Genomic DNA, 26,907 nt, shown 5'->3' on the forward strand with positions numbered 1-26,907 from the left:
GGTTTTGCCATCTGCAGAAATATGACCAACTGCCATTTGTGTCCTGTATACACAGACAGCCTCCGTCCTCCTTATTCAACCCACCAGGCTGATTCTTAAGCGTTGTAACCCAGAGCAACCAATCAGAATTCACTCTGCAGAAGTCAGACAAGGTGCATTCTGACTGGTTGCTGCACTGGCAGGCATAATCTGACACTCCACATTAAAATTTTCCCTTGCAGTGGGGGTGGGGTTATTCTGCACATGGTGTACAGTCTTCAGTGAGGATGGTCATCTTGTGTCCCCCAGTGTTCAGTGTCCCCTTAGCAGTTATCTTTAATCACTTACCTTCCCATAGCCTCCCTCTCCAAGTATCTTGTGAAAGATGAAGTCCTCTGGACCCAGGAAAGTCTTTTCACGTTGTTCACTCTCTGTGCTGTGGATCGTCGTCGGTCCGGTAACTCCTAGAGAAAGAAAGACATTTAATTTATTACCCCGTCACCATGCAAATCATGTTGCTGTACTTATGCCTATTGGTAATTGAAGGCTCCAAAACAGAAATAACTGCTAACAAGGAGTACAACAGACAAAAATCGCTTACTCCGGCTATAACTGATAATTCTGTTTTGCATTTAATCAGTTAAACAGATATCAAATCAATAACTAATTCTGCTGCCAACAAGGGAATCCAAAGCCTATTCAAACAGCGCCCGTCCCTGGTATACTTGGCATTTGACTGCCATCTCACCACTCTTCATGCCATGATTATAAATAAATAAAACACTCTTATTCAGAGAGTTACTGCCAGGGCGGGTAGAAATACTGTACAGAGCAGGAAGCTATTATACCTGTCAAGAGCAAGGGAGGGGTTATAACACAAACGTCCCTTTCCCAGTGACACCAACTCCCCTAATTTTTTATCCTGGTGTCATAAGGACAGGAAGCAAGGGGAAAGCTCCTCATTGGAACACGGAGAGCAATACAATACAGATGGGTTCTAACCCCTGTCTGCTCTCTCCAAAAAAAGCATGAAAAAAAACCTTTTTTGTCCATTAACGGTGACAGGAATCCTTTCACCTGAAGGTTCCCTTTCTGTATTTATCATCATGCTCTCGATACTGCTTTACAACAGAGGCATGCTGGGAGTGGGAGGGGTTAACCTGGGCCGGCCTACAGTTTGCCGTTTGACAGTGTCCTATCCATCTTTAGGCCGCAGTATAAAACAACTGTATACAGGTGTTAATGCTACTGACAGCCTGTATCATGTATGTCAAGTTTTATTTTGGCCAGAGTTACACTTTAACATTTCTAAATCCTCCCTATAACAAAGTAAATCTCTGCTGTTTGAATTCAGTTCTACTCTAATGTTGGAGTTGATGCAGAAATACCTTCCCCTCCCCCCTATATACTATATGAAAATCCATAATATTTACCTCCTTCATCTGTTCTTCCTTTCTTGGTCACAGGACACTCACATTCAGGCTCTTCATCAGATTTCCTCTTCTTGCCTCTCTGTCCTGTTTCTGTAGCGCTGTCATATCTGCGCTGGTTCCTCGCCGTCTCGCCATCTTCCTCTGAAGAGCCGTGTAGTGTCTCTCTAGCAGTATAATATCTGCTCGGCTTATCCTGATTCTGAGCATCTTCCTCTGAAGAGCTCTGTAATGTCTCTCTAGCAGTATAATATCTGCTGTGGTCCCTCGCCGTCTCGCCATCTTCCTCTGAAGAGCTCTGTACTGCCCTTTTCTTGGTCACAGGACTGTCACCGTCAGGCTCTTCATCAGATTTCCTCTTCTTTCCTCTCTGTTCTACAGAGCTCTGTCCTGTCTCTGTAGCGCGGTCATATTTGCTCTGCTTTCTCTGATCCTTGTCATCCTCCTCTGAAGAGCTGCAAGGCGTCCTTCTTTTCTTGGTCACAGGACTCTCACAGTCAGGCTCTTCATCAGATTTCCTTTTCCTGCCTTTCTGTTGTGCGGAGCTCTGTACTATCTCTGTAGCGTTGTCATTATTGCTGTGGTTCCATGGAGTCTCACCATAGTCCTCCACACAGGTCTGTACTACCTCTCTGGTCACATCAAGTACTTCCTCCTCCCTGCTCCGCTTTCTGGTGTTCACATCTGAATATTTAAATGTTGAACAACTGCTGATCTCATCTCGGTTGTCATCTTGCCTAGGTCGTGTCCGGGTGGTTGGAAAAAGAAGAGTCTTCCACCAACGCATGAATCTTGCCATTTTTTTTGTTGTATATACAACAGAATGAAATACTCTCTAGCTGTGGAATGAGACGATAAAAACGTGTCTACACTCTGCTGCGGCTAGTGAGAAATGACTGCCTACGCTCTGGAATGTAATGCTAGCCTTACTGTGTCACAGGCCCCGCCCACTCCACTGTGACTTTGGCCCCACCCACTCCACTGTGATGTTGGCCCCGCCCACTCCACTGTGACACTGGCCCCTCCCACTCCACTGTGATGTTGGTCCCGCCCACTCCACTGTGACATTGGCCCCACCCACTCCACTGTGCCTTTGGCCCCGCCCACTTCACGTGGAGCTAGACTCCGCTGTGACTTTGGCCCCGCCCACTGTGCCTGTGTTGCCACGGCAACCTTGTTTGCCACAAACAGCTGCATTTCCTCAAGTAGGATTTGCAGCACTTAGGAGAATTCTCCCTGGTGACAGCTATTATGCAAATTAGCAAAACTCAAATTCTGATTTATTACAGAAAATCAGACCGATGTCCACTCTAAGCAGACCCAGAATTAGGAAGTGGCAGAATCAGGTTTCCTTCATTTATAGATCAGGATATAACCTTGTAATAAATATGTCTCATCATGTGTGTCACCAAATATTAGATTTACTTTGTTATCAGATCCTGAATTCATAACTAAACCCTTCCATGTGCCATTCCTGCCAACCTTCTCTGACATATACTGTGGGGTTGTACATTCAAACACTATTCTGCATTATTACAGCTGTGACCTGTTCTGTGGCAGAATGTGTTTTGTAATGTGTGTCCTCCCTCTTAGATTGTAAGCTCTCAGGATCAGGGCCCTCTGATTCCTCTTGTACCAGATTGTATTGTAAGTGTAATGTCTGCCTTCCTTTTGTATAATAATAATGCGTGTTTTTCAGTCAATACATGTATATGGCTCTGACACATTCCATAGCATTGTACAGTCACATATTATAACTAATATAAATGCATATAGCTCTGATATATGCCATAGCATTGTACAACCACACACTATAATCTGGGGCATAGTTAACGGGACCCAAGGCCCCAACCACAGCATTCATCTCTGGTGCAGGTGCAGCATTTCAGTGCTAATAGGCATTCTAGAAATGTTTATTCACAGTGAAGTGTAGTAGGTCACCTCCATCACGTACCTACCTGTTCATTGTGAAAAGGCCAAGACTCTGATAGGTACTCAGTTAGGGAAGCCTACTTCCTATGTCTGGCAGCATGAAGAGAACTCTGTGCTCTGCAGTGGCAGTGTGTGGCCAGACTGGGGTACAGTGCCTGGTAGGTGACGGGCCCCTGGGCTGGAGGGGGACATATTACTGTCCTGTCTATCCTGCAGATGGTAAGATGTATCCAGTGTTGGATGCACGGCCCCAGAAACTCATGGACACACACTCAGCATTGTTCTCTACCCACGCTTGCACATTCAGCTCTCTCTTGCAGCTCAGCATTCTGTGAAAGTGATAGATGGCAGACTGCGCATTCATGGGTAGGGGAGGTAGCTAAGTGTGGGGGGATAATCATATGAGCATCTGAAAAGTGATCATTAATATACAAAACAGAGCACAGCAATGTTAGCCTCTTACTGACCACATAACTCATATATAGTATTCAGTAATAAGGGCGGGCCTTCGTGACCACACACAATGCTCATACACATCCACGACGGCTGACATTTCTGTGCTCTGTGTCAGACAGCCCCTGGTCTCTAGTTATGATTGGGAGTTGGCAGGATGGACTCATCAGTACTCTGGGGAAAAGCCCCTTGGTATGTCTGCATGTGTGGCATCTCACAAAGTGCCTCCTGGGGTGTGTGATGTAGCATGGCAGGAGCCGTTTGTTACACGTTGTGACACATGTGCACTGACATCGGAAAGGGGGGGCTAGGGGGGTCATTTGGTAGAGTACTGACAGAGATTGGCAGTGTGTCGGCACATGTCCAACCTCCAGTGAAGATGGCGGATCTGGAGAAGAGCGGCTAAGGGAGAACTTCTGGTTTAACCAAGACAAGGCTGGACTCCATGGGGTAGGATGTTTTCTGAGATGGATTTTTGGGGGAGGGGTTAGACAGAATGAAGTTCCTGATTAAAGAAAAACATCACCGTAACCCCCCCACAAGACCCTCTGTATGCGCAGACACACCAATTCTCTGCCAGGTTTTAGGGACCCCCAGAGAGCTCCATGGCAGGTGTGTGTATAAGTCAGATCTCCGGCACATGCACACATCCTGCAGGTCTCTGCCAATCCTCTTTCAGAGACCCCCCCCCCCCCAGCCTGTATGTGAATGTGTGAGATCAGCTGCATCCCGGGGTGTCTACATCACATATCCAAGGAGTCTGTTGGTGATGTCCTGTGCATGTGCATGCAGGCTGCTGGGGCTTCTGCCAGAGACCTTTGCCGTATGTGCATGTGTGTTGGCCTGCGATATCATCCATGCCTAGGCCAAGATTTAGTAAGTAATACAAACATTTTTAAAGTTTTTTTTTTTTTTAAATGTTTAAATCTTGCCCATACACTATACAATTTGATTGTACAATCTCCTTTAGATTTACCAAAACAATGTAATAGAGGGACACATCTAAATAAGCCATTCGTTTGTATCACATCAGGCTGGCCCTTGAACTACAGTTGATGGTAGATCTAAGGAAGATTGTACAATCAGATTGTGTAGTGTATGGTCACCTTAAGAGGAAGGGGGGAGAAGAGAGGATCTGAGTGCACGTTGTGGATAGGGAGGTGATTGGGAGAACTGAGCAATGGTGAACCGACTATTATAGGGAAATCTGTTATCACTGTCACAGATCACACACCACCCCATTCACTGAATTGTATGGGATAGCAGAGATTACAGGACGTGTTAATGAGGGAATACAAGATTTCACCGGATACCGGAGATCACAGGACATGTTAAATCTCTATAATAAAATGGCCTCTGAAATCTCGTATCTCCTCAGTAGTACGGGCTGGTAAAGGTGCTCTCTCCTCCCTCACACATGTTGTTGAATACGGTATCGCCCGTTTATGTACACGGCCCCCCAATGCAGAATTCCAACCAGCAGAACAATACAGTGAGGTGTGTTGCTGTGTGTGGAAGAACGGTCCACGTACGATTTCTTGGCAGCGCACCACAACACACTTTACTGCATTGTCATACATTATACTGCAGTGTATGTCTGCTGGAAGGTACATTGAGGGCCACTAAGAACTCCCAACACTTCACATCAAACACCTTAGACCTCATTCACAGCTGAGTACACTACTGCGTCATGTTTGTTGTTCTTTTTTTGGAGCAGCACCATTTATTTGAATAGGCCTCCCTTCAGTCCAAAGAAGCTCATGGACCAGATTTTGGACATGAGCCAAGAGCGTTTTGCATTGCACATTTATCACACAGAAAAATGATGGCAGCTACCTGTGTTTGGGATCTCTTTACGTGTCTGTCCGCATTTCTTCTACACCAAAGTGTGAACGGGGCCCTGTGCTACATTGATGTGCATTGTGCTAAACATCGCTGTACGATGAATGGTCATTCATCAATATAGAGTGATTGGGCCCTTACAGGAGGATCCACCTGATAGTCAACAGAAATCACCACTAACTCTGAGATAAAGAAATAAACACACAGAGATTGTAAAATCATTTTATTGAAATATACAAAACACACTGAGGAGTGAGGAAACCAACCCCCACCATTGATACCCCTCCCCCATCACTAATACCCTCCCCCGCCCCTTCAAATACCTGGGATTGACCACCCACCCCGTCAACTACCCCAGATGGATCCCCCTGCCCCTATTTACCCCAGAGTGACCCCCCCCACCCCCTCAACTACCACAGACTATCCCCCTTACCCCAATATGTCCTCCCTGCCCCCATTTACCCCAAAATGTCATCCCAGCCCCCATTTACCTCAAAATGTCCTCCCTGCCCTCATTTACCCCAAAATGTCATCCCAGACCCCATTTGCCCCAAAATGTGCTCCCTGCCCCCATTTACCCCAAAATGTCATCCCAGCCCCCATTTACCTCAAAATGTCCTCCATGACCCCATTTACCCCAAAATGTCCTCCCTGCCCTCATTTACCCCAAAATGTCCTCTCTGACCCCATTTACCCCAAAATGTCCTCCCTGCCCTCATTTACCCCAAAATGTCCTCCCTGCCTCCATTTACCCCAAATGTCCTCCCTGCCCCATTTACCCCAAAATGTCATCCCTGCCCTCATTTACCTCAAAATGTCCTCCCTGCCCCATTTACCCCAAAATGTCATCCCTGCCCCATTTACCCCAAAATGTCCTCCCTGACCCCATTTACCTCAAAATGTCCTCCCTGACCCCATTTACCCCAAAATGTCCTCCCTGCCTCCATTTACCCCAAATGTCCTCCCTGCCCCATTTACCCCAAAATGTCATCCCTGCCCTCATTTACCCAAAAATGTCCTCCCTGCCTCCATTTACCCCAAAATGTCCTCCCTGCCCTCATTTACCTCAAAATGTCCTCCCTGCCCCATTTACCCCAAAATGTCATCCCTGCCCCATTTACCCCAAAATGTCCTCCCTGACCCCATTTACCTCAAAATGTCCTCCCTGACCCCATTTACCCCAAAATGTCCTCCCTGCCCCCATTTACCCCAAAATGTCCTCTCTGCCCCATTTACCCCAAAATGTCCTCCCTGCCCCATTTACCCCAAAATGTCCTCCCTGCCCCCATTTACCCCAGCCTTCCATACCCCCGCCCCCATATACGCAAAATTGACCCCCCTTTACCCCAGACTGACCCCCCACCCCCATTTATCACTGGACTGCCCCACACCCCCAAGACACTGACACCTCCTGCAATCAACTGCTGATACTCCACACTGAAGACTAATTAATTTGAGAGACTTGTTTTGCTCCTGCCCATCACATATCCCCATTGCCTGTAATGCTGCCCATACATAAGGGGTTAACCGGTTCAAGCTCCTCCTTGGGATCCAGCTTGGCGCTATACCCCTCCAACCAATCACTGCTTGTGTGATTAGACACAGGGGGCGGGGCTTTTGACTTAGCCAGTCGCACACAGGGGGCGGGGCTCGTGCCTCTCCAGAAGTCTGCAGCTTCTCAGTGTTCTGTCAGCGGCGGACCGTCAGACACCAGACACAGCGCTGGTAGGTGAATGGGATGGGGCCACGGTGGGGTATAATGTAGGTGGTTGTGGTTGGGGCTTCTCAGGGCTCTGGCAGGTGACAGGCGGCTGGGAGGAATATGTCACCTCATCATCACCATCCTCCTCCTCACCGCCTGTTATCACCCTGAGACCCCCGCACTACCACAGCGTACATTACAGGTGATTGCGGTACGCTCCCATTATCCCCATGTTGTGTTTACCAGACAATATTACCTCCAAATGTGACATTGATGTGAATGGGATCATTCCTCCACTACATGGAGTGCGCACAGTCGCAGCGCAGGCTTCATAGGGCTCATTGACACATGCAGCAACCCTTGTGGTTGATGGGGGGAGGGGAGGTAATACGTCTCCTCCTCACAGCCTGTTTTATTCCTGAACATTCTGCACCATCGTGTCACATCCACATTCATTACACACAGTTGTAGTTTGGTCCCATTCACTTGGCAGGGGGGAGCATTTGTTGCAATTACAGAATGTGTACAGTCCTGAGCGGCTCCATATTCTCCTTTAGGTGGCAGTAAAACTGTGGCTGAACCTCCTGTGTTTACCATTCCCTGGATGCCGGTGTGAATGAGGCCTCAGAATTAAAACGGGTGGTGAGGAGGTGACATAATCTCCTCCCCTCTGCCTGTCAACCTCCCTCTGAAAAGTGATCCACTGCAGATCTCTGTAAAGGGGAGATAATATTGCCATAAGTGTGAATGAGCCATAAAAACCCATAGATTGTACAATGGTGGGACACAACATAATTCTTCTCCAGTCTGTGATGTGTGTTCTAGTCATCATGATCAATGTACAATGATTTGTGAACACACTGAAGCAGCAATCTCAACTATTGGTCAGTGTTGGGGTTCTCGCACATGGCAGCCAAAAACACAACTTTGTGAACTGTACTTGTGACTGATGTGAATGCAGCTCATTGTTATCTATGGGTCTGTACACACAGCCGTGTAAATGTCCAAAAACTAGTGCTGTGTTCTCCTTGCGATCGGGACCTTTCCGATCCTGTGACAGCCAATCACGGCAGTCACATGACCCTAAACCCCGTCTCCCAGCCAGAAACCCCTTAAAGGGCCAGGAGGTGCCGGCGCGAAGCAGTTAAAAAGAAAAACTTAATTCCTGGTCATTATATTATGTGTGTACTCCTGAATACTCATACATGTGTACACACATAAATCACACCCCACTTGAAAAAAAAAGTCAGCAAGATTGTGGAAGAGACTACTAGTTTCATGTATAAGAGCATCCTGGGAGGTGGAGGAATTTGACGCACTTCTATACATAGTACACACATGCACTATACAGATCCTACTCACATAGTTTTTTCTTCCAGGAAGATCTGGTATGCATGCGTCAGTACTGTGTGTAAGGATCCTTAGGCCTCGTTCACATGGGGCGTACTAAAGGCTATGTGAATGGAGCACCGTGGTTACCCTCACAGGGGACAAACAGGTATGCCATGCATCCGTGTGCACTCAGTCCCTTTCATGTCAATATGGACACAGACGCTGCTCCCAATCTTACATCCTTTTGGGTAAACACAACCCATCTGCAGGTGTATGCTTTAGTACGCACCATTCGAACGAGGTCTTAATGGTGGCCATACACCGCAATAAATTATTTTTTTTAATTTGTATTTTTGCAATCAATTTAATCCTGATTGGAATAATTGATCTAGAACTGACAATCCATTCGATCGATGGGCCACACACAGGGAAGAGGATTTGGACTGATAGAGTAGATGATTGGAAGTTATCAGTCATATCTCTGATTTCCCCGTACAATCTAATACATGGCCATATGAAATGTGCAAATCGCTCCATGGCATGATGGTATGCAAAGGATGCTGTGCCCAGGTTCCTCTGCATTTCCCTATTGACAGTTCTCCATTTTTCAAGATCTCTGAACCCTTTGTTTAAAGAGACAGGACACTCAGAGACCGGAGAGAGTGCCTGGGCGGCCTCTAGTGCCCAGGAGGCATGTCTGTACGTGCGTGTGTATAATGTGCCATGCTGATGGTTGAACTCCAGGCTGGGGCTGACTATACAATCTCCTCTACCATCAGCTATGTAGTGCAAGGGTCTGCCTAATTTGATAGAAATGGACAGGTTTGTTTACATCTGCCTTAATATTGCATCATTTGTTAAATGTAAAGGTAATTGTACGTTCAATCTGTACAGTGAATGGACAGCTTTAAAGTGACACTAAACAATATCCTTCATCTAAGCCAGGCATGTCCAAAGTCCGGCCCGCGGCCATTTACGGCCCGAGGGTCGGTTTAATACGGCCCTCCATGTCAGTGTGTCATATGGAGCGGCCGGTCCGGTATTTCCACCTCAGCCGTGTCAGAATACCGGGCCGGCCGCTCAGCTCTGCAGCGGGACCTTACCTGTTCCTCTATCCAGCGGCGCGCTGTCTTCCCGGCTTCTGTAGTGTGGGCGCTGGGCATGACAGCCGGGTGCCAAGTGCGCATGCGCAAGAAGCGGTGCTTTTTGTGAATGGTAAGGCGGTACCTGGGACACATGACAGATCCCAGAAGCCGCCGGACCAATCACAAAGCGCAAGTGCTTCTCGCTCATGCGCACTGGGCACCCGGCTGTCATGCCGAGCGCCATTACAGAAGCCGGGAAGACAGCGCGCGGCTGGATCGAGGAACAGGTAAGATCAAAGAACAACTGCGGAAGTAAGAGCGGGTACCTGTCAAATTCAGGTACCCGCTCCCCACCTCCCCAAAGGTCAGCAGTCATCTGTACTGTCCGCAGTCTCTGGTCATCCCTGTGCTGTCCGCAGTCTCTGGTCATCCCTGTGCTGTCCGCAGTCTCTGGTCATCCCTGTGCTGTCCGCAGTCTCTGGTCATCCCTGTGCTGTCCGCAGTCTCTGGTCATCCCTGTGCTGTCCGCAGTCTCTGGTCATCCCTGTGCTGTCCGCAGTCTCTGGTCATCTCCTGTACTGTGTCTGCAGTCCATTAGTTCAGAATTTTTTTTTTCCTGTTTTCTGCCTCTAAAACCTAGGTGCGTCTTATGGTCAGGTGCGTCTTATACGGCGAAAAATACGGTAACTTGGCATAAAATAATTTATTTGCATTTAATTGTAATGGTTCAAAGAATGTTTGGAAAAATGTTCGGCCCTCCACCATGTTCACTTCATCCAATCTGGCCCTCTTTGAAAAAAGTTTGGACACCCCTGATCTAAGCTGTAATATGCAACTGACTACAATAAAGCTCTCCTTTTTAGTTAAAAAAAAAAAAAACAATATTCTTATTCGCCAAAAAAACGCATACACATCCACTACTTAATGACCCTGCAATTTATGTTTTGTCAATAATTTCCTCTGTATTTCTGCCTCCTTGTAACATCCTCTATAAGCTCTATACCCCATCACTTCCATTTGTTTGTATCGAGCATTGCACAATAGTTGTTCTATCCACATTACACATCCTATAGTTCATCTTGGGAGTGAGCTGTGCTTTTTTATATATATATATATATATATATATATAGTTAGGTCCATATATATTTGGACAGAGGCACAGTTTTAGATTTTTCAGGTATTGACCAGGACATGTTCCAGCTATAGTTATATAATGGATATGGGTTGAAAGTGTACACTCTCAGGTTTAATTTTAGGGTATGTACATCCAAATTGGAGTAAGGGTTTAGGAATTACAGCTCTTAAGAGTAGCCATCTCCCCTTTTTCAAGGGACCAAAAGTAATTGGGACAATTGAATCAAAAGCTGTTCATGGCCAGGTGTGGGCTACTCCTTCATTATTTCTCGATCAATTAAGCAGGTAAAAGGTCTGGAGGTGATTCTAAGTGTGGTATTTGCATTTGGAATCTATTGCTGTGAACCTACATCATGCGTTCAAAAGAGCTGTCCATGTAAGTGAAACAGGCCATTGTAAGGCTTCAAAAAGAAACAAATCCATCAGAGCGATAGCAGCAACTTTAGGAGTGGCCAAATCAACAGTTCTGTACATTGAGAAAAGAAGAACACACTGGTGAGCTCAGCAACATAAAAAGGCATGGACGTCCACGAAAGACAACAGTGATGGATGGTTGCAGGATCCTCTCTATGGTAAAGAACAACCCATTCGCAACATCCAGACAAGTGAAAGACACTCTTCAAGAGGTGGGCGTATCATTGTCAAAGTCTACAATCAAGAGAAGACTTCATGAAAGCAAATACAGAGGGTTCACCGCCAAAAAACATCTAAAAAAGCCAGACCAGTTCTGGAAAAGCATTCTTTAGACGGATGAAACTAAGATTAATCTGTACCAGAATGATGGGAAGAAAAAAGTGTGGAGAAGGCTTGGAACAGCTCATGGTCCAATTCTGCAGTGTTTAGAGATATACTGTTCAGCCAAATGCAGCAAAGTTGATTGGACGGCGCTTCACAGTACAGAAGGACAATGACCCAAAACACACTGCAAAAAGCAACCCAGATGCTTTTGAAGGAAAAGAAGTGGAACATTTTGAAATGGTTGAGTCAATCACCTGATCTCAACCCAATTGAGCATGCATTTCACTTGCTGAAGGCAAAACTAAAGGCAGAAAGACCCACAAACAAAGAACTGAAGACAGCTACAGTTAGAGCCTGGCAAATCACCAGAAAGGAGGAAACCCAGTCTTTGGTAATATCCATGGGTTCCAGACTTCAGGGAGTCATTGCCAGTAAAGGATTCTCAACAAAAAATTAAAAATGAACATTTTATTTATGATTATATTAATTTGTCCAATTACTTTTGGTACCTTGAAAAAGGGGGGATGGCTACTCTTAAGAGCTGTAATTCCTAAACCCTTCCTGAATGTACATACCCTCAAATTAAACCTGAGAGTGTGCACTTTCAGCCCATATCCATTATATAACTATAGCTTGAATATGTTTTGGAAAATACCTGAAAAAAACTAAAATTGTGCCTGCACCCAAATATATATGGACCTAACTGTGTGTGTATGTGTGTGTGTATGTGTGTGTATATATATATATATATATACACATACATACAGTGGGATCATGAGGATCCTCTACCAGGAAGTCAGATCACGTCAGCAAAAGCAAAAGGAATTTGCAAATATGGGGAAGGCCGAGAGCAACAGAAGGGACCTGGAACACAATAGAGTGAGCGCTCAGCCACTCATGGAGAGCAATGTATTCTATCAATGAATGCAAAGCTTCCTCTGATTGGCTGAGTCAAAGAGGCAGGCTGATGATTTCACAAAATCAAACTCAACCTTTGTATCAGAGGAAGCTTTTTAGTCATTGATAGAATACATCACTTTCTATGAGTGGCTGAGTGCCGCTCAGACAGATTTTATTGTGCTCCAGGTCTGAGACAGGAAGGTCTTGGCTAGGACTGGAACACGTTGCTGGATACTGTATATAGCCTCAGTTACAGCACATCCAGTGGCCTCACGTTAGTGAGAGACATAGCTAGTTAGGGTCTCATTTTGCCTTGGCTCCTCCATCCCCCCCAGAAAACAGCACTTTTGCATTTTCTCTCCTAGGTTACATAGTTAGTCTGGCTGAAAAAAGACAAAAGTTCATTCAGTTGAACCACAGAAAAAAAAAAAGTTATAATCCTATACCCACAGTTGATCCAGAGGAAGGCAAAAAAAAAGGTATGGATTTTGGGGGGGAACCCCACACCATTTTTTTTTTCAATTTTGGGGTGGGGCTTCCCCTCAAAATCCTTACCAGACCCAAAGTTGAATGGGAGGGGGGACCCCACGGCGTTTTTTAAAATTATTTTTTAATTGCCGGCAATTTTTTCTTTAACACTCAGCTGTCAGTGGGAACCCCACTGACAGCTGAAACATGATGCATGCTTTTTACTACTAAAATACAGCATGACTTGATCAAATAACTCATGCAGTATTTTAGTAGCCTTTTTTAGTGAATTTACAAATTTTTAGTGCATTCTGGGTATTTCGGAGGGTCTCCTGAGGTTATCTTTTAAAAACACTTCTAAACGCAAATGTGCATAAATGCGGCTAAACACGGTATGCAAATGCGGCTAAACTGACTTTTTTTAACCTACGTTTTTCAGCAGTCAGTTTCCATCGTTCAGAAGAGTTTTCCAAACGCCCCGTGTACACGAACCCTTATTCTTCAATAACAAACTGTGCCAGATCTTGTATAATGTGTGTGTGAGATCAGGAGCAGACATCACAGGCACAACTGGGGGTAGAACAGACCATAGAGATGCACGTAGTAGTAGTTTTTACAACGTCTAGTTATTTTTAGGGCTGCAACTAACGATTATTTTTATAATCGAATAGTTGGCTGATCATGGTTTCGATTAAATAGACAAAAACCTCAAAGTTTGGTGTAATAATTAGTTAATATGTAAAGTTGAAAAAAAGAATATATTTTTGAATATCTGTATGCAGTGTTAAATATAAATAGCCAGCTATATGGTTAGGGAACACAATATCTAATCCACTCTGAGAATAAGACAGAAGAGACATATACACTATTAGAGGTTGAATCTGGTACATATCATTTGACTCCGAGATCAAAAATTTTATTTAAAGAAACAAAAAAATGTAAAAAAACCCCTAAAACGCTCTTTTGCAGATTTTCAGACAAGACGGTAATATATTATTATAAATGACAGACTCCCTTGTCCTAGGCAGGCACCTTGATACAAGCTCCCCACACCTGCTATCACTTATGCTGGCCGTACATGAACACATTTTTACTTTATTAAATTAAAGATTAGAAAACTTCTCAGTCAAACACATTTTTGGACAGTGTATGTGGTTTTCATTCAGAAATGACATTCATTTAAAAATGAGTTGACTGCTAAAAGCAAGTAAAATTTTTGAATGACATTTCTCCACACATCGAATGTACAAAGAATGTTTGTACGAATATTCTCGTCCAAAAATAGATATGCGTGTATGGCCAGCATAGGGTGTCTAGTAGCAGCAGCATGCGTTTTTTATCACCTGTCATAATGGAGTTAAAAAACCCAAATTAGCTCTTTATAGTACAAAAACAGCAGATAATCACTAATCATATATAAAAATATATCTCTATACCCAAAAGTAGACCCCTGGTATAAAGTGTCCTTATAGCAAGATGAAAAAAACTACTGCCTTTAGATTCATTCACTTCCTTCTTCTGCCCCGGACTACATGTCCCATGGCATAGCTCCTCACACATTCACAAGTTCTCAGGCACTTACTGACATGTATGGATGGTGTACTGAGCTGTATGTGTGCTGCACTGTATTTCCCACCACGTAAACAAATAATGCATAACGTATTCAGGCCAACTAATCGGCCTGTCAACTATTTTCATAATTGATTATGTCAATTAGTTGTTTCAGCCCTAAATATTTTAAAGGTTAGTTCGCCTTTCCACAAAAAAGGGAAAAGTGAGTAGTTTCACGACACCCTCCCCACCCCTCATTGGGCTTAGCTCCTTCCATGATTAACTTCCACCTCCCACACTAGCCATTGTAGTGGTTCAGGCATGTAAAGATCACGCTCTTGTGCATCTTTCCAGAACAAAAAGGGCTCCGAAAGATTATCATTGGTCAGTGTGGTCACATGCTGCTGCTGACCAATGATTGCTCACCTTTGCAAGCACGACGATGCCACTTCACCGGCTGGTATGAGTAGCCAGGATAATCATGGAAGGAGAGAAGATTCAGCAGCGTTTGCCAGGTGGGGAGGATGTTGTGAGTTATTTCATGTTTTCATTTTTGATGAATTTCTAACAGTGAATGTGGTTTTCAATCAGAAAGTTGATTTTGTTCCAAAATTGAATTTTAAAATCAAGTGAAATTTTGATCTACTTTTCGGGTGGTCAGTCTGGGAAAGATGGGGGTAGGGTGGGTCAGTCTAGGGTGGATGGGGGTGGGGAGGTCATTCTGGAGAAGATGTTGTGGGGAAGGTCAGTCTGGGGTACACGGCAGTGGGATGGTCAGTCTAGGGTAGATGGAGGTGGGGTGGTCAGTCTGGGGTAGATGGGGGTGGGGGGGTCATTCTGGAGCAGATGTTGTGGGGAGGGTATGTCTGGGGTACACGGCAGTGGGTGGTCAGTCTGGGGTACACGGCGGTGGAGTAGTCAGTCTAAGGGTAGATGGGGTGGACAATCTAGGGTACATCGGGGTGGGGGGGATCTGCCTGGGGTAGATGAGAGTGGAGGGGTCAGTCTAGGGTGGGTGGGGGTAAGTCCGGGGTAGATTGGAGTTGGGTGGGGCTGCCTTGAGTAGATGGGGTGGGGGGGAGGTGGGTTCCCCACCCCTTAGTGTTCCTAATATATTTCAATAAAAGTATTTTACAATCTCGGTGTTTATTTATCTCAGAGTTAGGCTGGCCATACATTATACAATTATCTGCAGATTTTTGGTTTAGATTTACCAAAAACCATATAATAGGAGGACAAACCTAAACAACACTTTCAGTTGTATCCAATTAGGCAGGCCCTTGCACTACATAGTTGAAGGTAAATCTAAAGGAAATTGGGCAGAAAATCTGCAGATAATTGTATAATGTATGGCCAGCCTTAGGCTACGTTCACACTAGCGTTGTGTGCAGGCGGCAGAGAGGCGTTTGGGAAGCGTTTTTACCGGTTCCCAAACGCCTCTGGCAATTCTGCACATTGCAGCACATGGTGCTGTTCTAACGGGAGCGGTAGCGGCGCGGCAAAACGGACGCCTCTGGACGAGTCAGGAGGCGTTGAAGCCTCCTATTCTTGTCTATGGTGCTGCTCCGCAAATGCCCGGCCGGCATTTGTGACGCGGTTGCGGGGCGTTTGCGGAGCGGTAACACCATTCAAACTTCATTCTAGGTGTTTGTGGGGCATTTTTAACGTTTGGCAAATGCCTAGCAACCGCCGCTAAACCGCACATGCGGCGTTTGCGGAGAGTTAGCCAGTGGATCTAGCCAGTATGATATGGGGGTGCAGTAATAAATGTCAGGGGGGTAAAGGGTATGAAGTCTGCAGGGCAGTGTATAAAAACAGGAATCAGTAGCGGAGTGTACTGGGGGTCAACAGATCAGAGGATGGGGTTTAGCAGAGCAGAGGGCAGGAATCAGCAGTTTGTAGGGCAGTGTACCGATTGACTTCTGTACAACCAGCCTCTAGGAAAATGTCCATACGACCAGCACAGCCAGTTATAGCTGGCAGCACTTATCAGTGATAAGAGATACGTCTCTCCGCTGTCAGAACACAATACCTCAGGGGAGTGATTTCCGCATCCACGTGGGAACCCCCATGTTGAACAAAAATGACTAATGTATAGACTGCCTTACTGAGCCTACCATAAGGAAGAATTTCATTAAAACCAGCAAACTGTTGACACAATGAACACCTTGGGCAGGTTTATTTACTGTATATCAATGCATAATGTACAGAGTACAGGGGTTAGGTGTAAGTAATATACAAAACAACATATGGAGTGCAACAGTCAGGATGAGTGCCACATTCACATCAGTGTCCCCAAGGTACCACCACCTTACTCCAGAGTCGGTCAGAGTCTGGCAGAGTGTCCCTTTACATCAGATTGTGGTAGCGTCCCCTTTTTACATCAGAGTCTGGCAGAGTCCCTTTCTTACATCAGAGTCTGGAAGAGTCCCTTTCTTACATCAGAGTCTAGCAGAGTGTCCCCTTACATCAGATTCTGGTAGCGTCCCCTTCTTACATCAGAGTATGGCAGAGTCCCTTTTTTTACATCACAGTCTGGCATAGTGTTCCCTTACATCAGATTCTGGTAGAGTCTCCTTCTTAAATCAGAGTCTGGTAGAGTCTCCTTCTTACATCAGAGTCTGGTAGAGTCCCCTTCTTACATCAGAGTCTGGTAGAGTCCCCTTCCTTACATCAGAGTCTGGCAGAGTCTCCTTCTTACATCAGAGTCTGGTAGAGTCTCCTTCTTACATCAGAGTCTGGTAGAGTCTCCTTCTTACATCAGAGTCTGGTAGAGTCTCCTTCTTACATCAGAGTCTGGTAGAGTCTCCTTCTTACATCAGAGTCTGGTAGAATCTCCTTCTTACATCAGAGTCTGGTAGAGTCTCCTTCTTACATCAGAGTCTGGTAGAGTCTCCTTCTTACATCAGAGTCTGGTAGAGTCCCTTTCTTACATCAGAGTCTGGCAGAGTGTCCCCTTACATCAGAGTCTGGTAGAGTCCCCTTCTTACATCAGAGTTTGGCAGATTGACCCCATTAAACATACTTTAACTACTGGTAGGCAGCTGGCAAGAAAAGGCTTACAAAAAAATGTTGTCGGCTCTGTACTGTGCATGCAGAGTGCCAAAGCGAGCCAATCAATGAACTGCTGGGTTCAGCCTCAACTTGTGTGGTGGGGTGTGTGAATATAAGCCATGCCTAAAAAAAGTGCCATGATGTCACTGCACAGGTGCACACCCAGTTCTCTAATTGGCTGGCTGCGGTACCGAGCATGCACAGTTCAGAGCCCATGGCAAGGGGGGTTTTATGGGCACTTTTCTCCTGTCTGTGAACATTTATGGACAAGAGAAAAGCGCCTGTTTTATACAAAGTGTCTATAAATGTATGGATGGTTGGCAACACAGGGCTGGGGGTGTACACATGCTGCCACTATGATGTTTTGCTTGGTGGCTGTGGCAGGAATGATATACTCTGTTGCATTTTGTGGGCTCAGTGCCTGCTGAACATGACCCATTCGAGTGAATGGAGCACCTCTGCAAGCACCCCACAACTGTGTGCAATGTATGTGGTTCCAGTGCACTAGTGTGGGGTTCTAGGGGTTAACCACTTGCCCTCCAGAGGATTTACCCCCCTTTCCTGACCAGGCAATTTTTCACGTTACGGCGCTGCGTTACTTTGACTGACAATTGCGCGGTCATGAATTGCGCACCCAAATTAAGTTTATGTCCTTTTTTTCCCACAAATTGAGCTTTCTTTCAGTTGTATTTGATCGCCTCTGCGGTTTAAATTTTTTGCGCTATAAAAAAAAAGTCCGACAATTTGGAGAAAAAAAAAACATTTTTTACTTTTTGCTATAAAACATGTCCAATAAAAAAATTTAAATTGCGTCATACATTTACGCCAAAATGTATTCTGCTACATGCCTTTGCTAATAAAAAATCCCAATACGTGTAAATTAATTGGTTTATGTGAAAGTTATAGCGTCTACAAATGGTGGTATATGTACTGGGATTTCTTTTTTCCATTTTTACTAGTAATGGCGGCGATCAGCAACTTATAGCAGGACTGCGACGGACATTCTGACACTGGGGGGATCTGACTTGGTGTCACTGACATGTCAGCGACACCAATACAGTGATCAGTGCTAAAAAAAAAATATATATATATATATATTGACACTGTACTAATGGCACTGGGCAGGAAGGGGTTAACATGAGGTGCGATCAAAGGGTTAACTGTGTGCTGGGAGTGTTTTAGTAGTTGGCAGTGTCTGTGTGCTTCACTGTAATCACACTGCTCTGGAGATCCTCGGAAATCACCAAGTGCAAGCGAGTATTTATCGGCTGGAGCTCGGTGATCAACAGCCACGGCTGCGAATGGCGGCACGGGTACGGCGCGCGCCTCCTACCCAGAAATGCAAAATCACGTATATATTTACGTGATTTTGCACAGCCGTGCCACCCTGTAGCAGTATTTCTGCTACAGGGCGGATGAGAAGAGGCTAAAGCAGATGGTGAGGAGGTGAAACAACACCTACTCACTGCCTGCCAAATGCTCTCTGAAGAGCGATCTGAATGCAGATCACTCTTCAGAGACCGATGCTCATGTAAACAGGCCCCTAAAGCCATGCTGGGGATGGGCAGAAAGGTGTTAAAACAGAAGCATCATAAAGGTGTGAGTGAAAACCCCAGAAGTTTAGCCAACTAGCAGATTGCCAGCTATATCCAATAGTACAAAGGTGTCCCGGAGTGTTAACTGGACATGAAGGGGGGAGGGGCAGAGAAGGGAAGGAGATGGGGGGGGGGGGGGGGGGGGAAGGAGATGGGGGAGAGAAGGGAAGGCCATGGGAAAAGTGAAGGAGATGGGGGGGAAAAGGGAAGGAGGTGGGGGGGAGAAGAGAAGGAGGTGGGGGGAAGGAGATGAGGGGGGGGAGAGAAAGGAAGGAGATTGGGGGGGAAGGGAACGGAGATGGGGGAGAGGGAGAGAAGAGAAGGAGATGGGGGGGGGGGGGAGAAGGGAAGGAGATGGGGGAGGGGGAGAGAAGGGAAGATGGGGGAGGGGGGGAGAAGGGAAGGAGATGGAGAGAGTTCAGCATTGGGCAGAGCTCAGCTCACTCAGCCCACGCTGGTCATGTGGCTCAGGCAGTCTTCAATCTTGCAGCCACCATGTAGTTGCCAGCTGTAGAGCTTCAAGTTTGAGCTTCTTTTTGTGCATCTTTAGAGCGAAGGGAGGCCCATTCGGATAAATGGTGCAGCTCCAAGAACATGCAAAAAACATGGCGTAGTAGTGTACTCAGGTGTGAATGGGGCCTAACCTGGTCGAAGTGACGTGGTGGCATTCTTATTGGCCCCCAATGTACCTTCCAGCAGACATACATTGAAGTGTAATGTGTGACAATGCAGTAAAGTGTACTGGGGTGCGCTGCCAAGCAATAGAACATGGACCGTTCTTCCACACACAGCAACGCACCTCACTGTATTGTTGCGCTGTGCTGGAATTGTGCGTTGGGGTGCCGTGTACATAAATGGGGGGAGACTGTACTGAACAATTCATATGAAGGAGGAGAGAACACATTTAACAGCCCTGTACTACTGAGCAGATAGGAGATTTCAGAGGCCATTTTGTTACAGAGATTTAATATGTCCTGTGATCTCCGGTATCTGGTGAAATCTCGTATCCCCTCACTCACGCGCCCTTTGATCTCTGGTATCCTGTGTATCCAGTGAACGGGGTGGTGTGTGATCTGGGGCAGTGATATCAGATTTATCTATAATAAAGAGTCGGTTCACCTTTACTTAGTTCTCCCAAACACCTCCCTATCCACAAAGGGCATTCAGATCCTCTCTTCTCCCCCTTCCCTCTTAAGGTGACCATACACTACGCAATCTGATTGTACAATCTTCCGTAGATCTACCATCAACTAGGTACCATCAACAAGGGCCTGCCTGATGTGGCCATCTTTACACATTTAAAAAAATTACAAATTTAAAAAAATATTTGGATTACTTTCTAAATCTTGGCCCAGGCCTCGCTCATGCACACACATGCCAAAGGTCTCTAGCAGACACCCCTGCAGCCTTCATGCACGAGATCTTGCCAACTGCCTTCTGAGATGTGTGATGTAGACACCCCAGGATGCAGTTGATCTCACACAGGAGCACACAGGCTGCGTGAGTCAGAGACATAGACCCGTGGGGTGTGTGCATGTGCCACAGATCTGATGTATACACAGACAAGCCATGGAGATCTCTGTCCCCTAGACCTGGCAGAGAATTGCAGTGTGTCTGAGCATGTAACGGGTCTCCAGTGAGGATGGCGGATCTGGAGAAGAGCAGCTAATGGGGAAGTTCTGCTTCAACCAAGACAAAGCTGAACTGCTGAAAGTGCAGCCGATAACCGGCAATTGCATTTCCCAGTGATCAGTGTGTCATTGGACACGGCTGATCAGCTGATAAAAGGCAGCTATGATTGGCCTTTTACCACATCAAGTTATCAGCTGTGTCTGTAGGACACAGTGACCATGGAGATCGCCGGATGCACGCCCCTGGGGGCACGCAGGAGAGCGCGTTCTGGGAGAACGTCATATGACGCCCTCCCAGAACTGACCGGCCACAGTGAAGCTGTCATTCTGCTATCTGCGGTCGGCAAGTGGTTTTTAAAGAGTAACTTCATTCTGCCTAACCCCTTCCCCCAAAAAATCCCTAAAAATCATCTCAGAATACACATCCTACAACCATGGAGTCCAGCCTTGTCTTGGTTGAAACAGAAATTCTCTCTTAGCCACTCTTCTCCAGAGCCGCCATCTTCACTGGAGATTTGACATGTGCCGACACGCCGGTGATCTCTGCCAGTACTCTGCCAAAGACCCCCTCGGTGCGATGCTACATCACACATCCCAGAAGGCAGTTTGTGAGATGTCATGCATGCTCAGACATGCCACGGGGGTCTTTGTCCGAGTACTGATAGAGACATGCAGCATGTCTGTACTGTACATGTGGGGGGAACATGACATCATCCTGGCCTAGGCCAAGATTTAGGAAGTAAAAAAAAAATAAGGAAAAATGTATTTACTTATTTTTGCTAATGTGTTAGAAGGAGGGAGGAGACCTAAAGAAAAAAATCAGCAAGGTTCCGCTTTAACATGAACTCCCTTCCCCTAAGGTGAACAGACTTCTCAACCCACTTAAGAAATGTGATTGCCTGTTGCAGTGGTCACATGATTGCAAGTCCATCCTGCCAACTCCCAATCATAGCAAGAGACGAGGAACTGTCTGTGACACACAGCACGGAAATGTATGCCGCCATGGATGTATTTGTGGGGTGTGTGGTCGTTAAGGCCCGCCCTTATTACTGCCGTACATATGAGTTATGTGGTCAGTAAGAGGTTAATATGGCTGTGCTCTGGTTTGCAAAAATGGCGCTCGCGTATGCCAGGTACAACGTTGAGCTTAGGCTATGCATTTCCTTGCCGCGGACCAATGAAAAATGGCGCCCGCGGTTTCGTGCATGCGCACTTGCCCCGGTCTCCGGCAAGATGGCGCCCGGTAATCTAGGCACGATTTTTTAGATCTTGAAACCTATAAATAGCAATGTACAGACATCAGGCTGCAAATGGCATACCCCTTTTGACAATGTACTTGTAATACGAAACGCATCAAGGAGGAGCCCTGCACGCCGTGACGTCAAGCCGCCGGATCACGGAGGTCCAGCGGCCACCTTATTTTACCAGCTGGTCAGTGTTATATTCATGAAATTGTCATTTTATTGCTTCACCTCTAGTACAAGTGTACGTGTTTGGATTATATACTATTTAATACCATTAAAGCATCATTTAAATACACTATGGGAATACCCTTTTTTTTTGCTCCGCACTGAGCATTTTAACTTCCCAGCAATCCCCGGTAAACATCCCAGAGCCTGGGCGAGGTTGATCCATTTACCCTGGCGTGCCAATATCCTGTAACCTAAGGAAGGCCATCCACTCTCAGGCTGCATTCCGGACCACCCTATGAAGGGATCCCTGACTGTTCCAACAGTATACGATACAACGCGCTATATTTATGTGCTTTTGGTGAGTGCGCATTTCATATATCTATTCACACACCCAACTGAGGATCCATATACTGCGATTTAACTTAATCACCTGGCGATTATCCTGACAGTTATCTGGAAGATTATACTAAGATCGTTATGACATTTTATGTTTGAAAAACACATCAGAGGTGCCTGTGCATTTTTATGTAGGGGACTATATTTCCAAGTGGTTTTAGGCATTTTATGATTATAACGCATCTAGTATTTATGTTCATCTGCCTGATAAGATTTATTTTATTATTTTTAGCGCTGCACTTTTATGTGAGACTGTTTTGTAAATAAATGATCACTTTTCAGATGCTCATATGATTGTCCTCCCCTCTCTGTGCTGCTAATGACAGGAGGTACCCAGCATTGGATGTGCGACTCCAGAAACTTCCAAACACATACTTAGCTACATCCCCTACCCATGCATGCGCAGTCTGCTCTATTTTACTCTCACAGAATGCTGAACTGCAAGAGCAAGCGGAATGTGCATGCGTGGGTAGAGTGTATTCCTGAGTTTCTGGGGCCATGCATCCAACACTGGATACATCCTGCCATCTAAAGGATAGAGCGGAGAGGACAGTGATATGTCCACCTCCAGCCCAGGGGCCCCTGTCACCTACCAGGCCCAGCTCTAAGTTACTGTACCCCCATCTGGCCACACACTGCCACTGCAGAGCACAGAGTTCTCTTCATGCTGCCAGACATAGGAAGTTAGGCCTCTTCAACTGAGTACCTATCTGAGGCTTAGCCTTTTCACAATGAACAGGTAGGTACGTGATGGAGGTGACCTACTACACTTCACTGTGAATAAACATTTCTAGAATTATTATTAGCACTAAAATATTACACTTGTACCACAAACGGATGTCCCGGTTGGGGCCCCGGATCCCATTATCTATGTCCCACATAATATTGTGTGATTGTACAATGCTATGGCATATGTTAGAGCTTTATTCATGTATAGAAATAATGTGTGATGGAACAACACACATTACACAAGACACATTTTGTCACAGAGCTGTAATAATGCAGAATAGTGTTTGAATGTACAACCCCACAGTATATGTCAGAGAAGGTTGGCAGGAATGGCACTTGGAAGGGCTTCGTTATGAAGTCAGGATCTGATTACAAAGTAAAGCTAATATTCATGATGAGTCATATATATTACAAATATTTATTACAAGGTCACATCTTGACCTATAAATGAAGGTAATCTGATTCTGGCCACTTTGTAATTCTGTGTCTGCTTAGAGTGGAAATCTGATTTTCTGTTAAAAAAAAAAAAAATCTGAATTTGAGTTTTCCTAATTTGCATAATAATTGTCACCAGGAAGAATTCTATATGCTGCAAATCCTACTTGAGGAAAGGCAGCTGTTTGGGGCAAACAAGGTTGCCATGCAACATAGGTGGAATGGGCGGGGCCAAAGTCACGGTGGAGTGGGCGGGGCCCAGAGTAACAGTGGAGTGGGCGGGGCCCAGAGTAACAGTGGAGTGGGCGGGGCCCAGAGTAACAGTGGAGTGGGCGGGGCCAGAGTACCAGTGGAGTGGGCGGGGCCAGAGTAACAGTGGGGTGGGCGGGGCTAGCTTTTACATTCCAGAGCGCAACTGGAAGGTAGTCATTTCTCACTAGCAGCAGCAGGGTGAGGACACGTTTTTCATTGTTCTCATTCCAGTGCTAGAGATTACTTGAACGTATTATATAGATATCATATAATATATTCTATAAAAAGGAGACAACGTAGGAGGTTTACATCTCTCTGAATTTCTAATTTTTTCTGCAATTTAGCAAAAAAAATGACAATGTCAGAGTGCAGAGGAAGAGAGGCAGGGACTCTCTGTGTAGAGAGCTTCACATTTCATACTAAACTTGGACAAGGAAACTATGGGAAGGTAAGTAATCAAAGGCTAGTCCTGAGGACCTATAGACACAGCTAGGGCACAACATGACATTCTCAAGGATGACGGTTTGACAAATACAGATAAACATGTATGCTGAGCTCAGACTATGGGAGTGGGGGGGGCACTGAAATACTGAGCAAGGGGGCTGTATACTCTGTATACAATTTACAGTTTAAAGCTGAACTCCAGGGAAGAAGAAACCCTTCTCCTTGTTGTGGGTCTCCCTCTACACTGCAAAGGTTAAATACTTGTTTTGCCTAGGGGGTGATGTAATTATGGCCGAAATTCAAATGGACATACATGATACAGCCTGTCAGTAGTGTTAACACAGCAGTGTTTGTTTTTCTGAGTCCCCCTGTAACATAGTGTATTACCTGCTGGTCCTGGCAGTAAGTCTGTGGTTTTTCAGCTTCTTTTAACAGACCAAGCTGTCCAGCAAAAGTGACAGTTGGGAGGTTGGAACAAACTATTTAATACTGACAGGGGTGCTGACAATGGTCAGTTTTTATTTATTTGTGTAAAACCTCTATCCCAAACAGATAAAAACTGTGTCTGCAGTTGCTTAATAAGTGTTGGCCGAGTTTGGCTTTAATTTGTTAGTCACTTATGTAAAGTCCATCTTAATCTACTACTCTATCTAGCACAACCCTCTCCACCAATTAGGAATGCTACTATCCAAGGGTGACTATGTTGCTCCTTGGTATGCTACAATATAATAAATCATGTTTGTGGGTTTAGTTAAGCTTTAACCCTTGCAGTGCAGATGGGTAAAGCTTTTCCCCAGAGTTCAGCTTTAATCGCTTGACCTCCGCCCTATAGCAGATTTACTGCTACAGGGCGGATGTTCTATGCAAAAATCACGTATATAAATGATTTTGCACTACCACCGTAGGGGGCATGCACACAGCCAGATCACCGCTTCTGCTGTGATTGGACACAGCAGAAGCCGATCAACAAGTGCCACCAATGGATAAGCGCTGTCACCCGTTGATTGCCGAGGAGATTGACAGAACACAGCTTTGCCTATGTAACAAGGCAGAGCTTTGTTCTTCCTGAGGCACTCTGCTAGATTTTCTTTACCCGCTAAGCAGGGAATTAAATATAGCAGATTGCCTAGTAAAAACACCCAACACTGTACACAAAAACACAGGTTAGGCACACAGTTAACACTCTGATCACCCTATATGTTTAACCCCTTCCCAGCCAGTGTCAGTAATACAGTAATAGTGTATATGTTTAGCATTGATCACTGTATTAGTGCCAGTTCACATATATGTGGATTGGATGCGGTCTGAACCACATCCAATCTGCATGACATGTGAAATAACATTTCTTCCTATGGGGCACTGGTGGTACGGCTTCAGTGCGGTTTGAAAAAGAGTCATGTAGGATTTCTGAGCAGTGTGGTCTGGTTCAGGTGCGGATTACAGGCTAATGACTTCTATGGGAACAGTTTCTAAACCACATATGTGTGAACAGGATAATCTTGAGAGCTAATTCTGTCCTTACCAGTGGTTAGTCAGAATAAGTAGGAGGAGGGGAGAGGGAGCATTTGTGGAATAGTTGGGGTTTACCTAGTTTTGGACTAGGTAGGGTGTGCAGCAAGCAGTCAGAATCAACCATGTACAAGTCTGATTTCTGCAGAGTGAATTATGATTGGTCGTTTTGGGGTATGACACCTACGAATCAGCCTGCTGTAATGAAAAAGACCGATGGAGGCTCTTTGTTATGTCTACAGGACACTAATGCAGGTTGATAATATGTCAACAAATGACAGAAAAAGAGGAGGAAAAGAAATGTAATTAGAGACACAAATTGAGGAATGTTTAGTAATGATGTTACAGCTAGAGTATGTGGAAAAGATGATATACTAACTGTCCCTTTCTTACAGGTCGTGGCAGCCACCCATCGTGACAGTAAGCTCCTGGTGGCCGTGAAGTTGGTCAGCAAGAAGCTTCTAATTGATGAAGACCCAGATTCCGTCCTTATTGAGCGCCAAGTACTGGAAATGGTTGAGAGCAGCCCTTTCTGTACTCACCTCTATGGCGCATTTCAAACAAAAGTAAGTATTTTAGGAAAATATATACAGTAACAAAAAAATTCCTTTATGACATCTGTCTGTCCGCTTTTGAAGCTGAACTCCAGACAGGCAGGAAATATGCAGATGTGACACATGTATGTATTCACACAATCGTGGTTGGTGGTCTCCCCTGCCCCCTACACTGACAACCGTCATACTGCATTGTGCAATACTATGTAATGCAATCTGGCCTGACTGGCTCACACTGGTACCTGTTCCTCTTCTATTTTGAATCCTGCTGTGAGGAAGGGAAGCCAATATAAAAATGACTTTGGCTAATTTTACTGATTTACTTAATACAAGGGATGCACCGATACTGG

At 45.5% G+C, this 26,907-nt stretch overlaps 2 protein-coding genes across 2 annotated transcripts in view; one reads left to right on the top strand and one right to left on the bottom strand.

Annotated features, from left to right (window-relative positions):
* The window catches only part of LOC149437660 (protein kinase C delta type-like), a 66,799-nt gene that overhangs the window by 3,888 nt on the left and 36,004 nt on the right, over window positions 1-26,907 (bottom strand). Inside the window, exon 3 of the mRNA XM_089660792.1 lies at window positions 328-443. The gene's annotated coding sequence lies outside the window, so the exon portion shown is untranslated. The remainder of the gene's footprint in view (window positions 1-327; window positions 444-26,907) is intronic.
* LOC149437661 (uncharacterized) overlaps window positions 26,279-26,907 on the top strand; it is a 76,734-nt gene continuing 76,105 nt past the window's right edge. The window contains exon 1 of the mRNA XM_089660794.1: window positions 26,279-26,569. Coding sequence (XP_089516920.1) covers window positions 26,330-26,569 — 240 coding nt within the window. The 5' untranslated portion in view covers window positions 26,279-26,329. The remainder of the gene's footprint in view (window positions 26,570-26,907) is intronic.

This window comes from Staurois parvus, unplaced genomic scaffold (genome assembly GCF_062004578.1).
Source record: "Staurois parvus isolate SC_StPar_1 unplaced genomic scaffold, SC_StPar_1.0 ptg001274c, whole genome shotgun sequence".
NCBI lineage: Eukaryota > Metazoa > Chordata > Amphibia > Anura > Ranidae > Staurois > Staurois parvus.